This window comes from Manduca sexta, chromosome 4 (genome assembly GCF_014839805.1).
Source record: "Manduca sexta isolate Smith_Timp_Sample1 chromosome 4, JHU_Msex_v1.0, whole genome shotgun sequence".
In the NCBI taxonomy this organism is placed as follows: Eukaryota; Metazoa; Arthropoda; class Insecta; order Lepidoptera; family Sphingidae; genus Manduca; species Manduca sexta.
In genome coordinates this window covers 10,470,756-10,486,289 of record NC_051118.1, presented here as the reverse complement: position 1 = coordinate 10,486,289, position 15,534 = coordinate 10,470,756, and the positions used below count along the sequence as shown (strand labels likewise).

The window sequence follows — 15,534 nt, the reverse complement described above, 5'->3', positions numbered from 1 at the left end:
ATATTGATATTTCGAGTTACATTATAACAAAAATAAATATTTTTGTGTTGACTGGATTTCTTTAAAAAATATAATATTTGAAGAAGTGAAATGTTAGATTGGTGTTCTTTTTTATAATTATGTAAATAATTTCGTTAATGTATTTAAAATTTGTGTGATATCGCGTAACTAATCACAATTATATATTTATTAGGTAAAGTCAGGGGTCCTATTCCGCCTCGGGGGCAAGTGCGCCTTATTCCGTCTACGGGGACGAATCCGTCCTTTTGCAGTTGCGGACGTTCTTAGCCCAGGAGAGCCTTTATAGGTGGTTTAGGTAAATAGGGGATGTTCGACGCTTTTTTCACACATTTATCAAAACTGTCCTTCGATTAGAACGCCCGTAATTGCATTAAGACGGATTTGCCCGCATAAACGGAATAGGGCCCCGTTACCTTACCATCATTCAAGTTGATGTCTTTCATATTTTTATCTTAGTTATTGGGCTACCAAGTAAGCATACAATTTCATTAGGATGATATTTATCTTTTCCAGTCTTTGTACGTGTAGTTACGACTGTTTATTTGTTGCATTTGATCATAATTTGAGCGGCACTTAACAAAAACTAAGCTTGATTTTTAGTATGTACTGAGCTTAGGTTTTGATCTAAATGGCTCTAATTAGTACCTAACTTAGCTACGCGATATCATTTACTTTGTCTTTGATTATGTCGATTTCTTTTATAATACATATATTATGTGTTCATAGCATACTGTTATATACGGGAAGGTTTTAAATATAAAATCTTATATCTAGTTGCCCACTGCTGTTGATTGTACGCTTTTTGCTGGGTCTAGGCACCCTTTTTGGTATTCATTTGTATAAATTCAAATTAAGATAAACCCCGGTCATGGTTTGGCCTTCAACGCGCGATAATCAGAGCACTAATTTTGTATTAAAACGCACGATGCATGTCAACGCGCGTTTTCATTCAGCGAATTTAGGAAATATTCCTTATCTGGGTGTACAGATCTGTTTCTTCATAGTCGAATTTCAATTAAGCCAATTTCATCTCGTTACCACTTTCTCATTGGTAACTTTGTTGTCTCACTATCAAACTTTAACTTCTGTATTTAAAGTCGAATTTGTACTAACATCGGTGCTAAAGTTTTGACTACTGACGTCACTTGCAATCCATACGCAATTGCAAAACATGCGTATACATGAAGTAATATATTATATTTCGTAGTATTAGTTACTGGCGCCCAACGTGGGACGTTCAGAATTTTTCGTAACACGCTCTACGTATTTCGAACCTGACTGAATTACCATAAATACGTTGGTAATATAATAAAAATATATATTTATATATCATGTATGCCCTGAACTGTCCTTTTTCGTTATTTTCTCCTATTCCATCCAATGATTCTCTATAAGAGATTGCCTCAAGCGATAAGACCGCCAATTGTACATGCCTTCATTCATTTTCATCTTAAGTACAGTGTTTTCTTTGATGTACAATTAAACTATAAATAAATATAACAATATCCCATTCATATCTAAAGTTCATTGGGTTACTTTACCCTATTTTATTAATAAATTCAATTTCTGACCGAACTTTATATTTAAGAACCTTCCCCTTTGTGTTATGGCAGTAGACCGCGTGTACTGGATATGGAACAAATTGTACTACTGGTTTTATTGTTTATACTACAACTCTCTCTTCGTTTTTCGACGATCTCGTGCTACCTGCAACGGACGTTGAATTTAATGTTCGGATGAATTAGATCTAAATTAGATTGCAAATTATTAGAGACAAAAGGGTGTACAATAGTGAGTATATACTATGTCAAATATATACTAGGAATATTCTAGCCACGATGATTGTGAATAAATTCAAAAATTCAAATTATCTATACCTATAGTTACGTTAAATAAAAAAAAGTTATTTAATATAATGTAAACTCTTTGTTGTTTATTGAAATTTTTCTTCATTGAAATGTTGATAATAACGCTAAACTAAATGGACAGTTTGAAGTTATGAATTTGTTCAGATATTATTGTAGCTGATTGTTTTTGAATACATTATTTTTTCCACTTTGTAAAGGTTCACTTCGCCACTACTATTAAAACTATGCTTCCAAATAAACTCCAAATTGAAGATTTACATTTTTCAAAACTGGAACTTAAGAAACTTATCTTACGTTACATATTTCAGTGTTGTAATCCTGCTTATCTACGTAAGCAATCGAAATATGTGTCAACATACCAAGAGCACAACTCCTCGTCCCTCCACGTGTCTCAGTCGAGATTCCCGCCGTTTCGCAACCCCGCCTTGGTCTCCGGAGGCACCTGCTTCCTGAAGCAATCGTCCAGGAACGAGGACATGGTGCGGTACAGGTGCCGCCGCACGCCTTCCAGGCTGTGGCCTTCGTCTGGGTAGATCTGGGTTCAAAATGCATTCTAGTCTAAGTTCAGCTGATTATATTGCTATTTTTATACGAGCATTGCAAAGCGAACTCATTACACCTGATGGTAAGTGGAGTGGGGTCCAATAGAATGTCGACTGACGAGAGATGATTACCCCTCGGCAGTCGACACAATTATGCCGGCCTATTGGAACTGGATGTACACAGGTAGATCCTAGTACGCGTCACAATTACGTGGGCTACTATGGCGGGTTTTAACACTTTGTGTAAAGTGGTAGATATTCGGGCAAATATAAAATATATCCTACCACCAGCAATTATGTGTTCTTTGCGACAGATCTATAACGGAGTAAATATTCCGCTGGGTACTTTTCCGGAATAAAAAGCCTATATTTTTATCTAAGATATGGTTTATTTGCGCATCAAATTATAATCAAAGCGATTGAGCGGTTTCTGCATTCACATGAAACCTCCAAACACTAACAAACTTAGGCATTATATTAGTAAGATAAGACTTTAGTTGTATGAGAATATTAAGATAGCAAAAGGTATTTTTTTCATTGCTTTAAATGACGAGACGAGCTTGCCGTTCGCCTGATGGTAAGCGATACGACCGCCCATCAGCATTGGAAACATTATCCAACGTCTGGAATTACAAAATATTTTTTGATATTCTACTGCTCTCGCCGTCTTGATATATGAGATGTTAAGTCTCATTATGTCCAGTAGTTACATTGGCTACAATCTCCTTCAAACCGGAATGCAACAGTGACTACACATTGCAGCTTGGCAGCCGAAATATACATTGCGGTGGTACCTACCCAGGTGGACTTTTACATATGAGAGATCTACCATCAGTTGAACCATTAAAGTTAAAGTCGGAATAAGTCAGCATTTGCTATCATAGTTGTAAAGCCAAATACGACCAAACTCACCTGTTGTCTAAACATACTGCCGAGGTTCGCCAGGGCCCTCGCCAGCGCCATGGTCTGCTGTATATGAACGTTATCATCAGCAGTACCGTGGATGAGAAGTAGCATCTTATCATGCAGGGCTGATGCCTGCTTCGTGACGTCAGCGTCTGCGTAGCCTCGGTAGTTGCCTGTCGCGTTCGGGAAGCCCATGTACCGTTCCGCGTATGCTGATGCTGTAGAGCAAATTGGAGCTTAGACACTGGATTTAAAGTACAATGTTCATAGATGATAGATACGAAGAGACGTGTTTTATTAGTAAGTGCAATGGTTTGACCTCATAATGTTCGAAGTTTAGTTATTTTGGTACTGGAAATATACAGAGTAATTTTAATATTACGCTGCTGAATGAAACCACGTACTTATCTTCTTCAAAATAACACTGGAGTGAGTTATTCGAACCGTGGATGTTAAATGAAAAAGTATAAGTTAGAAATAAATAAACATGAATAAAAAGGTAACTCTAATTATACACGCCATTTTGCCACTATTAAAATTCAAATAACAGAATTCGCCGCAAAGGGAACATCACACTTTCAGTCAGAAATACATGCCATTTTCGCACGAAACTACAAAATGATAAAAAGATTCGAAAATTAAAACCGTGATTATTGGTGAAAATATTTGTTATTTGTGGAAGATTTGGGCACAAAATTAGCAGAGGTGAAGACGAGTATGTGGTTTCATTTATTAACGCAATGTCATAATAACTCTGTATGAGGTTCTGTAAGAATATAAGACGCTTGATTATTTATTTGGAGATGCTATCGAGTTTTTATATTATCTTCAATTTTTTTTCAGTCACAGAAAAGTAAGTACTAAATGAAAAAAAAATAGTAGAAATTTTTCAAAAGAATAGTTTCTTATTTCACATTTTATTAAATTTATTTCATGTTGCATTTTAATTTTGAAACTGATTTAGTCTCTTGCATTATATATGAGTTTCAGTTTGTGGGTGGGATCAAAATGGTTTACCTACGCGGTATCCCCACTGAGTATTAAGCGTAGGAGTAGAATTGTGGGTAGATGGTTGATTTAAAAATTCATTGCAAGGGAAAGTCCACATATTTTTACTTGGTCAAAGAACTCTCTTAATTTTTGCAAAATACTGTAGATTCTTCTAGAAATAAACTTATTTGCACGCACTTTACGCCGCATAACTTATAAGTAGGATTTGAAAACTTCTTCGGTGGTGTAGGATGTCCGTCAAATAGTTATCAAGCTTATACAGTTGTAAACAAAAGTAAAAAACAGGTTCATAATTTCAAATCGTCTATTTTTGTGTCATTACGCACATTATTTCTCCGTAGAGGCTTTTATTTTTTTCGATAATATAACACTTAAAATGAAAACCAGACACAGATTAATTTAAGTTATGCATTCGTTCAGATATTTTCATACATTACAATTTTTTCTATACGAACACGGCTGACACTGCACCTATACCTATTTACTGGTACCAGTACTATTACCTTCTTTTAAATTTATTTATTTTAACTATGTATTTGCTTGTAATTATTATTTCTTGTTCTTAATCATTTGTTAATGTTCCTTTCGGAGGTGGGCGCTGTTAACTGTCACACAGTTAGATTAACTCACTAGTGCAGTTAGCAACTATCTATCGTACCTATTTCATGTATGTGTTTTGGTATCTGATAAATATTATTATTATTAATTAAACGAGCACAGCAAACTGACTCCTTAGCACCTGCACCTACTTTATAAAGAACAATTGATAGAAGCTAAAGAATCTCTTACCATAATAACGCCAGCGGACAATAGGGGTGATAGCGATGCCGCAATGGAAGACGTTGACTTTGCTGGCGAGAGCCAGGGTCGCCAGGAACCCGCCGTGGGACTGGCCCCACACCGCCACGCGTCTCGCGTCGATGAAGTGCAGCGATTCGCGCAGGTACCTTGTGGAAATTATGTGGTATTAGTTGCATCCGGGCTTGCCAACGTGATTTTAAAAATAGAGGCCTGTTTGATTTGTCGGGATAACAAACTAATTCAACATTAAGCGATCCGAAGTGCTTCTTGTCTTCCGAAGCGAAAATGAGTACAAGTAATCTAAGGGGCCAGCCATGAATTATGTCACACTATTTTCATGATTGACTCCTCCCCCTGTCCTTATCACCCGTGGTCTCAATTACGGGACCCCTTATTTGTTTGTCGTCACATGTTTTACAATTTTACACCTTATATGTATAGACAGAGATAGAACATATTTTTTAGTTTTTTATAACAATAATTTAGTTTTAATACTGAAGATTTTGCCATGTGACGTCACGAAAGTTATGACCTCTCGCCCCCTGGCACGTAATATCACACTTCGTGTGACTTTCATGGAATGCGTATAGGTTAACTTTTAATCCCGGAATTCAACACGCTTTCATTCCCAGAACGGTCTAGCCAGCCACAAAAATAGCTGAGCAAATTCAAAACTTCAAATCATATACATTAAGTTGATTTGTAACACTTTATCTTTTCGTGAAGTAAATAACTTTTACTTTAATTTTGTATTTTTTAGAAACCCAATGGTGTATAGGCTATTTGAAGTTCTGAATTTGTTGAGCCACTTTTGTGGGTGACTACTTACAAAGCCACGACAGAACCTAATGTCATTACAAATATCAAATCATTTCATTTCCTTAGAGATGAAAGATTTTTCGAACACTAGAGGCCACTCATACTTCAATAAAAGTCAATTTCATTGCAGCAATCCTGAATCATCATTAAAACCATCGGCCTGAATGAACCTTCCCTGTAGTCTAATGAGACACTCTGATTCACCTTTGATAAATCATTTGTTTACTTTACGATATTCCTTTGAACGGTAGGACCACACTTCGGTTGACTACCTTGGTGGCGTAGTTGTAATTGTATACATACAAGTACGAGTATCGAGGTCCTGGGTTCGAATCCCGGGTCGGGCCAAAATAATTGTGAGTGGGTTTTTCCATCTTAAAAATTACTCAGTCGAAACTCGGAGTCAGGAAGTTGTCGGTGTGATACCCCCGTGCCTCGGATAACACGTGAAACCGTTTATCCTGCGCCTGATTTCTCTCCGGTCATGTCGGATTGCCGTCTCACCGGACTATGAGAGTGAAGGAACAGAGAGTGCTTATGTATTGCACACACTTGTGCACTATAATATCTCCTACATGGCTGATCTCCGTTGAGGTTGGCCGCCGTGACCGAAAATCGGCTAGTAGGGATTCAGGACCACACTATAGATTAAAAAAAAAAGAATCTGGCAGAGGTGGTATTGAGTATTGACCAATTGCTTGTTTGTTGTTTCCTCTGAGATTTTCAAAGACTCAAATGTATCCCCTCAAATTTGTAATGGCTGTTCTATTTTTCGAATTCTTTTGCTAAAGGCCGATAGTTTAGTGTTTTACAAAGGAATTTCTTATTAAAACTAATAATGAGAACTTCAAGCTTAAGTTGAATTACTTTACAAGTTTCAAATGTTAGGCAAACTACTATATTTAGTGTTAATTGATTTTGTAACATACTTGAATCTATTTTATATATTGCATTGATTGCGCCAATGTTTATTTATTTATTTATGGTGACACCACTGACTGTCTCGGTAGTGTAGTTGTATTACGATACGACTGCTGTACTGAGGTCTCGGATTCCATCTCCGGGTCGGGCAAAGTGATATTGGGTTTTTCTGCTCAGTATTCCGGAGTCTGGAATTTGTGTCCGATATGGCGATAGGCTCGCCTCCAACCACATCATGGGACGGAATTCACCCGGTAGAAAAGTGAATCCGCTAGATACACCTCTGCTTACCCCTTTAGGGGTACAAGGCGTGTAATCTCATCAAAAGAGACCATTTGCACCCTACTTCACTTACCAGGATGCAGTGAGCTCATTTTGCAATACCCTTATAGAAAATAGCCCTGCTACTCACTCAGCCACCTCCAGCTGGTCCTGCAGCTCCACAGTCCCAAGTCTTCGGTGCAGCGTGTGGTGCGCGCCAAGGCCCCTTCCCCCCGCGCCGCGCGCATCCACCGACGCCACCACCGCCCCGGCGCCTGCCGCGAGGGAGCCCCAGTCCACGTTCCACTTCTCTGTCACTAGTTGGGACCCTGGGGCACCGTGGCTGAACAAAAAGATAACTTGTACTTAGGGTATACTTTGGTGTTTGTTCTTGGAGTAAGTAAATATGCACTTTCTGGTTTTGGTAGTAGGATCGTTATTTAATTTATATGCATATTGATAATTGATGAGTTGTACTTTGTCGATGTTCTCGAGGTAACTAAATATGTACCTTGTGGTTTTGGTAGCAGGGTGGTTTTCTAATTGATACGTGTATAGATAATTCAGCAATAAAAGGTGGTTTGATGACAGTTGTTAGTTTTATTCAGATATCCAATTTATTTTCCTTTGTAAATACAATTTATTTTCGTATCGCAATTCCGACAGACTAAATCCAGTTTCCTATAATTTTTTCTGTCATTATTATTCCTATACTTTACCTAATTTGAGATCTAAATCCTATTCTCTTTATCCATATTCCTGAAACCTTATTCTCTATGCCACACGTTAGTATGAGAGTGTGTGATAGGAAAAAACGCACCGCGTCACATTTACAGAATATCATTCCACGTAAACACAAAGATAACGTAATACTACAACCGCGTTATAAGTTTACAGTTCCATAAAGAATAAGGCCTATTCCTTATAAATTATGTTCACTCGGTTAAAATAATTTATTTGGCAATATAAAAATCTAACTTTATCATTAACTTTCTAAGGCTACTTACACTTTCAACACCAACGGGTATTTGGTGACCTCGTCTTCCCTCAACCCTGGCGGCAGAAGCAGCCGCACCCTGGCCGTGTGTCCGCTGGACAGCTGAACGGAGAACGTTCTTGGAGTTGGTAACGCTATCCCCGACAGTCTTTCCTGTTGACCAGAATAATATTTACGATATGCTGCATGAGAAAATATATAAAAAATGATAAATAATAATCTAGTTTTAAATAATTTTGAAATTACTGTTTTGAACTTACTTCTTTTGCCATATTAGGGAAAAACAATGAGAGTAAATTTAATGATGCGCGCGCACGTCACGAAAAATCGACACCAAGAAATTAGCTAGTCATTAGTTAAATTATTACATTATGGAAGATACAAATAAATCAATGTCAAGTATGCACAACAAAAAATTTTATCCAGGTTGTTTCTCAAAGAAAAGTCTTCTCAATTGTCGCCTTGCTTTACTTAGGAAAATATCGAGATCCACGCATTTCGTCAGCTTGTTCAACTTATAAATCTTAATGAAAACATCACCAAAATATAACAGCCAACAAAATATAATAACCCTACATATTTTAAAAGGGTTACAGTAATTTTAGGATTGGACCGTATATTTAGGTACGAAGCGATTTTACTTTTTATGGTATCACTCGGTTATAAAATATAAAGGCCTATTTTTATTTTACAAAACATGAAGATGGTTTATAGTCTAACCTATAAAATGTCGTACACTTGTCTAAGGCCCTATCCATATTTTTAGAAATTATTTCTTCGAAAGCTAGTATATATAAAAAAAATATTATTTAGTTATATATAATCTTTATTTTGATTGCTTAATTGTTTTATGATTTGGATATTGTTCCATTAATCTATATCTACATATATAAAAGAAAGTGGTGTTAGTTACACTATTTCTAACTCAAGAACGGAAGAACCGATTTGGCTGAAAATTGGTGGTGAGGTAGCTTAGAACTAGGAGACGGACATAGGATACTTTTTATCTCGTTCCCACGGGACCGAGACGTGACATAAAACGTAGTATAACAAAATGAAATTCGGTATGAAGATAGTTTAAGACCCTGGAAAGGTTATAGGCTACTATCCCGGGAAATATATAGCGGGACTTTTATCCCGGAAAACTGCTTTACGTGGGCGAAGCTGCGGGCAAAAGTTAGTTTCATAATGAAAATAACACTCAAATTAATTCCGTGCATATCTGTACACATCGCTTACATTTGCAATCAACACTAGTAGAGAATTTAACATAAATAAAAAAAAGAAACTAAAATAGATTTCTTAAAAAAAATGAATATCTTTATATAATTCGCACTCTTAGTAAAATAATGACCCATTCCAAAATTGCCAACTTGTGGGAATTAATCAAACAATCAATTTCTGTTTGCGTTTTAGTTATTTGCCTTTTTTTTCATTCTATAGGTTTAATTTTTTACCTATCTTTAATAAGCTCAATTTTATAGCAACTTCAAAAAAAAGGTAGCACACAAAAAATATTTTTCCGACGACTGCCACAAATTAACAATTTTGAAACAGGTCATTATTTTTTTAAGAGTGTGAATTATTCCCGCACATTACTCGTGCGCCACCAAATATGGAACGAATCGCTCAAGGCTGTTTACTCGGAGAGGGATCTTAATATAAACTTACATAATATGTTCCCCCATTGCATATTCCCCACCAGCCGACTTTAGAAAGTTATCGAAAACATAACGGCTATTGTTTTATTTTTATTTATTTATTTGCACTGCATATACAATAGAATTTTGTACGTAGGCGGACCTAATGCCTTTCTCTCCCAGTCAACCTTAGGGTGGAGCAGAGATGAGCAATATAGGTGCATCAAATAAATCTGTTGCAGTAAGAAAATACAATAGCAGATATAAATAATACGATATATACAAGTATTTATGAATTATAAATAAATAAAGGAAGTGGCGATAGCTTAGTTGGTTATGGAACGGACTGCCGAGACGAAATCCAAGGGCACACACCTTTGACTTTTCTAAAAAATTATGTGTGTCTTCTTTCTGAATTATCGCTTGCTTTAACGGTGAAGGAAAACGTCGTGAGGAAACCTGCATACCTGAAGTTCTCTATAGGAATTTCGAGGGTATGTGAAGTCTATCAATCCGCATTAGGTCAGCGTGGTGGACTAAGGCCTAATCCTTCTCAGTGGTAGAGGAGGCCCGTGCCCCAACAGTGAGACAGTATATAATACAGGGCTGATATTATTATAAATAAATTAATTGTTTTGCCGCCAGAAATTTCTAATCGGAAACAAGTCATACCCGCCATAGTCAATTTCCAAAAAATATATTCACTCGATAACAAACGAAACCATATATGGACATAGAATATAAATTGCATTCGATCCAAGTTTCATTTGCACTTCTATTAATGAAATAGTTTTAATCTAAATGAAACAGAATTGGAATGTGGCTCCATTGGAACAGTATTTTAGTGTTTTCATCAGTAAGAGTGGGGTCTTGAAGTGTTTCTCGTCTAAGCTGTTTAGTAATTCCACATTCGCGGTAACAAATAGTATATGCAGTGCAATCTTCGCTTTAACATAAAAGATGGTAGGAATCTCTGATAGTGAAATGGTATTATAAATTCTTTCAAAAATGAAGGTTGTAGAAGTCTTCTGTCGGCTAGCATCAAAAGGGATTCGATTCTGGTTTTTTTTTTATTGCTTTGAATGACGAGACGAGCTTGCTGTTCGTGTAATAGTAAGCGATACGACCGCCCATAAATAATAGAAACACCATCCAACACTTTGAATCACAAAGTATTGTTTGGTATTCTACTGCGTTCGCCATCCTGAGACAAGAGATGTTAAGTCTTATTATGTCCAGTAGTTACACTGGCAATGTCCTTCAAACCGGAACACAACAGTGACTACACACTGCTACTTGGCGGCAGATATAGATATTGCGGTGGTACCTACCCACGCTCATAAGAGTGATCTACCACCAGGATGTAGGTTTGATTATCAGGTCGGACAATCAGGTGTTATCGATGTTTATATTCGTTTTTTCTTATACTAAATGGATGATTATCTAAAATATCATAATTAAAAACATGATTTAAATCCCAAAAAAGTCAAGAATCAGTGCTATAAATTGACGATTAACTGATGATTCATTGATTGTTTAACTGGTGGTAGGTACCACCGCAAATGTATATTTCTGCTGCCAAGCAGCAGTGTGTAGTCACTGTTGTGTTCCGGTTCGAATGACATTGTAGCCAGTGTAACTACTGGACATAATAAGACTTAACATGTCATGTCTCAGAATGGTGAGCGCAGTAGTATTCCACTACAATACTTTGTGATTCAAGGTGTTGGATGGTGGTTCTGCTGTTTATGGGCGGTCATATCGCTTACCACCAGGCGGACGATGGGCTCGTCTCGTCATTCAAAGCAATAAAAAGAAAAACGAACAAAATGTTTCTACGCCATACTCGAATATTACCAAAACAGTCATTTCCGCATTTTCAATTTTCCGAAATGATAAAACAACAAATCACTTCATTAGCGCGAGGGGAAATTTCCAGTTTCCCGTTACACGAAAAGTCTTTGTGACGAAACCGGAAGCGGGGAGGAAACTCACCGTTCGTCACCACAAAGAAAAACTGATCGGAGGTTTTCTTTATTATATCCATCCGAGATCAGTTTATCCAATTACAGAAACAAAAGATAATATTTGGGAGAAATAATAAGATCTTCATTTCGATATCTTGACACTTATTTTTTCGTTAGACTTATAAAGTAATAAGGTAATATAGTATCAAAATAGTCGGTAGCTATCTAAACGTGGCTTTTATGGCTTTAGTTATTGTTCTGTGGACAAACTCATGCTCGATTTGTTGCCTATAGAACTCATATATAGGTTATATCTATATATACGGTTATATAGAAAATCATAAACGTAGTATATAAAATAAAGGATATGTCTAAAAACGGTTATTTATTCGACAGAAATTATAACCAAGATAATTTATATATATGTATAGAACTCTAATGAGCCCAACAAGTCTTGAAATAAATTTAATTTTAAAAACCTAGATAAGATTTTATTTAACTTAAGATTTTGGGTTTTTTAGTAATTTTGTTTCTAGCTACATTGAAACGCACCGTCAAAAAAAGTAAAGTTGTTAAAAATATAGTTTATTTGTTAAAAACCAATTTAATTCCAAAAAGAAGAAACATTTAATTTAATATAACTGCGATAGAGTTTGTCAATAAGTAAGCCTTTAACGTTTAGAAGTTTTTGATGTCTGTTTCACAAGTTTTAAATAAATTCGACAGTTGTATTAAACAGCTAATGTAGATAGTACTCATTTTATTACCATTTATTTGAGACATTAATTCGAGTATAACTTTTGTATCTGGTCGGGTTATACGACGAATAGAATTACTCAGAAATTATAAAACAAGCCCTTAAAATACCCGGGACTTAATCGATACCAATTACCAAAAATAGGTCACAGAAAACGACGGAAATTAGAGCACTTAGAAATCGGAACAAATAGTTTGGAACACGATAATTTTGGCGCATATCTTGTGATATATGATAACAGAGGTCGTTTGCGGTCCACACGATCATTAGAGTGTAGTATGTATGTGTGTATATATCATTATTCGGGATATGCATATCCTTGGTCCTGTATCGTATCGAGGTTTGTAATGATACGAGGTTTATTTAATTATTTATTTTTATTCCCTAAAATATTAGTTTCGTCTCTTGCATAGATATATGAATAGGGATGATTCAATTGTAGGCTCGCCCCCTAGCACATCGTCGGACGGAACATACTTGACGAAAAGTGGGTGCCCTTGTTACGCCTCTGCATACCTCTTCGAGGATAATTTTTATTTGAATTTGATTTCATGCACCTACCATGATTATATCTGCACCACCCTAAGGTTGACTAGTAAATAATGTATACTATATAATAATATATACTATAACATATGAAGTGCTAAATAAATAAATAAAAAACCTTTGCAAGATTCAGAGTTACCTTCACAGCAGTGTTGTTCTCCAAGTGCATGAGAAGCCGCGGCTCTGGCAGTGCGGTCTTGTGCAGGCTTGACGTGGGAACTCCTGGCCCGAGGCACTCCAGCACGAAGTACGCTGATGAGATGCTGAAGTACGCCTCGTGGTAAAGGCACGGTGCGTTCTGCGGCATGCCTTCTGAGGATATAATTCGAGAGGCTAATATCGGCTTATTTTATTGCTTTGAATGACGAGACGAGCTTGCCGTTCGCCTGACGGTAAGTGATACGACCGCCCATAAACAGTAGAAACACCATCCAACATCTTAAATTACAAAGTGTTGTTTGGTATTTCACTACGCTCGCCATTCTGAGACATGAGATATTAAGTCTCATTATGTCCAGTAGTTACACTGGCTACAATGTCATTCTAAGCGGTAAACTTATACTCTCAAGTATTAATAATAAGCGATAGATAAATATGCATCCCTCCTAGCCCAACTGGGGCCATGGCGGCCAATTTCAATGGAAATCAGCGAAGTACGCAGAAGATATTATAGTGCACAAGAATATGCGCAGTACATGTGCACTTCTGTTCCATCACTCTCATAGTCCGGAGATACGGTATTCCGACATGACATGTTATTTAATCGAAATCCATACTATCCGTTTCCGAAAAACGGTTAATTATGAACGATACTTTCTATAAAACATAATATTTTACTATCAAACGAAGTAGGTAGACAACAAACATCGCAGATTAATAATATCCAAATTAATCCGTTTAAAAATCGAGCTTTTGACTTAAAACCCAATTTTGCTTATACGTATCGATACGAATTAATCATAGGCTCAAAGGAAAAATTTCGTCGAATTTTTGAAACACCGTCAATATTTGTATAACTGGAAATGCATTGCTGATGCCGTTCGCGATTCGTGGATTTGAATTTATACCGCGCATTTTGAAAATTCATAAACGAGTTGTAAAATATGTACGTGAAAACTGGCAACAGCTTTATTATAAAAAAGGAATAAGCTTATTTATAAAAAAGAAATGAAACGCATTGATATAAAATTGTTACTAGTCGATGACATCGGGTGTTTCCGGAAATATTCGGCTTCGCAGGCAGACTGGCAGAAGAGAAGCTATATCACACGTCGACTTTTTTATTATGCTCTTTGGATGCACGTAGTAATTATAATTGTATATATTTTTTTTTTGTTGTAATTATTGCGTATATTCAGTCTCACTTATTAACTTGTTTTATCGTTAGGAGGTGGTTAAGAATTGCTTAAATGGTCAAAAACATCACCGGTTTCCTAGTTTAAACCTTATGAAGAGGCAAGATGGCGGGCTTTGACTTACGGCTGATCGACTAAATCTGTGTTTTAACTAAGCATACCTTTACGAAATTTTTATAAGTAAGATTGATAATGTTTAATACTTTAGACGAAATCACTGTCATTTCCATGACTAGTAGATACCAGTGCTTCTTAGTAGATAGAACCAGCTAGATCGAGACAGTCGACAAATGGCAACAGAACGATACACCAACTGACAATCATCCACTTATCTTATTGTCAATTAATATTTTAGCCTCAGAACAATAAGAAGCAATTTCAGTTTCGATAGCGTTAGACTGTTAATATTAAAAAAATAATATTGACAGGCGCCATTAGTCATACATCTTTTTCTTGAATGGTCAAGATGGTGACGCTTTTTTTCATCAGTTTCATTCATTGTGGCGTAGTTATTATAAATGGGTCTATGTTATTATTAAGAAAAAATAATATACATGGATGCGTTAAAGGAACAGTGGTTTCCAAAGTAGATCTCAACCCAACAAAACCTTTCAAAGTTCTGGACTAACCTCATAGATGTCCTGAAGACATTTTAACTACATTACACACAGAGTGCTGTTCAATAATAATCATTTAAGTAATTTTTCTCGTCCATCACCGGGTCACTAAAGCTGTAAGTACTTAAGACAATAGCAAGTTATTTAATTCATACAATGTTACACCTTCTACGATTTTACCCTAATGCGCTTTAATTGTGATCGTCCGGCTGTAAGCTCGTACAGACGATGTATTTTCTTATTTTTGAAGCCCTCCAATATATTTAATAAGAATGGTAGTTTTACCCGGATGCCTCTTCTTCTTCTTCTTGGTGGGTGAGGGCGAGGTGGCGGGCAGTTCCTCGTCCCAGTCGCTGTCCCAGGTGCTGTCTCCAGAAGATGCCAGGTTCCCGTAGTACTCCAGGTTAATTGACGGGGACGGCTGGATACAAATTTTGTTTTTATTTTTAGTTTGATAAAGTGACCTTACCTGATGGTAAGTGAAGTGAACTCCAAGTAATATGGC

The 15,534-nt window shown here is 36.5% G+C and overlaps 1 protein-coding gene across 1 annotated transcript in view; it reads right to left on the bottom strand.

The window, feature by feature from the left end:
* Window positions 1-526: 526 nt before the first annotated feature.
* Window positions 527-15,534, bottom strand: part of LOC115450566 (inactive dipeptidyl peptidase 10) — a 179,553-nt gene continuing 164,545 nt past the window's right edge. The window contains exons 12-19 of the mRNA XM_037442593.1: window positions 15,315-15,450; window positions 13,197-13,369; window positions 8,158-8,300; window positions 7,302-7,493; window positions 5,138-5,295; window positions 3,344-3,555; window positions 2,249-2,424; window positions 527-1,728 (exon numbers count right to left, since the gene is read on the bottom strand). Of these exons, the coding sequence (XP_037298490.1) occupies window positions 2,281-2,424; window positions 3,344-3,555; window positions 5,138-5,295; window positions 7,302-7,493; window positions 8,158-8,300; window positions 13,197-13,369; window positions 15,315-15,450 (1,158 nt within the window). The 3' untranslated portion in view covers window positions 527-1,728; window positions 2,249-2,280. The remainder of the gene's footprint in view (window positions 1,729-2,248; window positions 2,425-3,343; window positions 3,556-5,137; window positions 5,296-7,301; window positions 7,494-8,157; window positions 8,301-13,196; window positions 13,370-15,314; window positions 15,451-15,534) is intronic.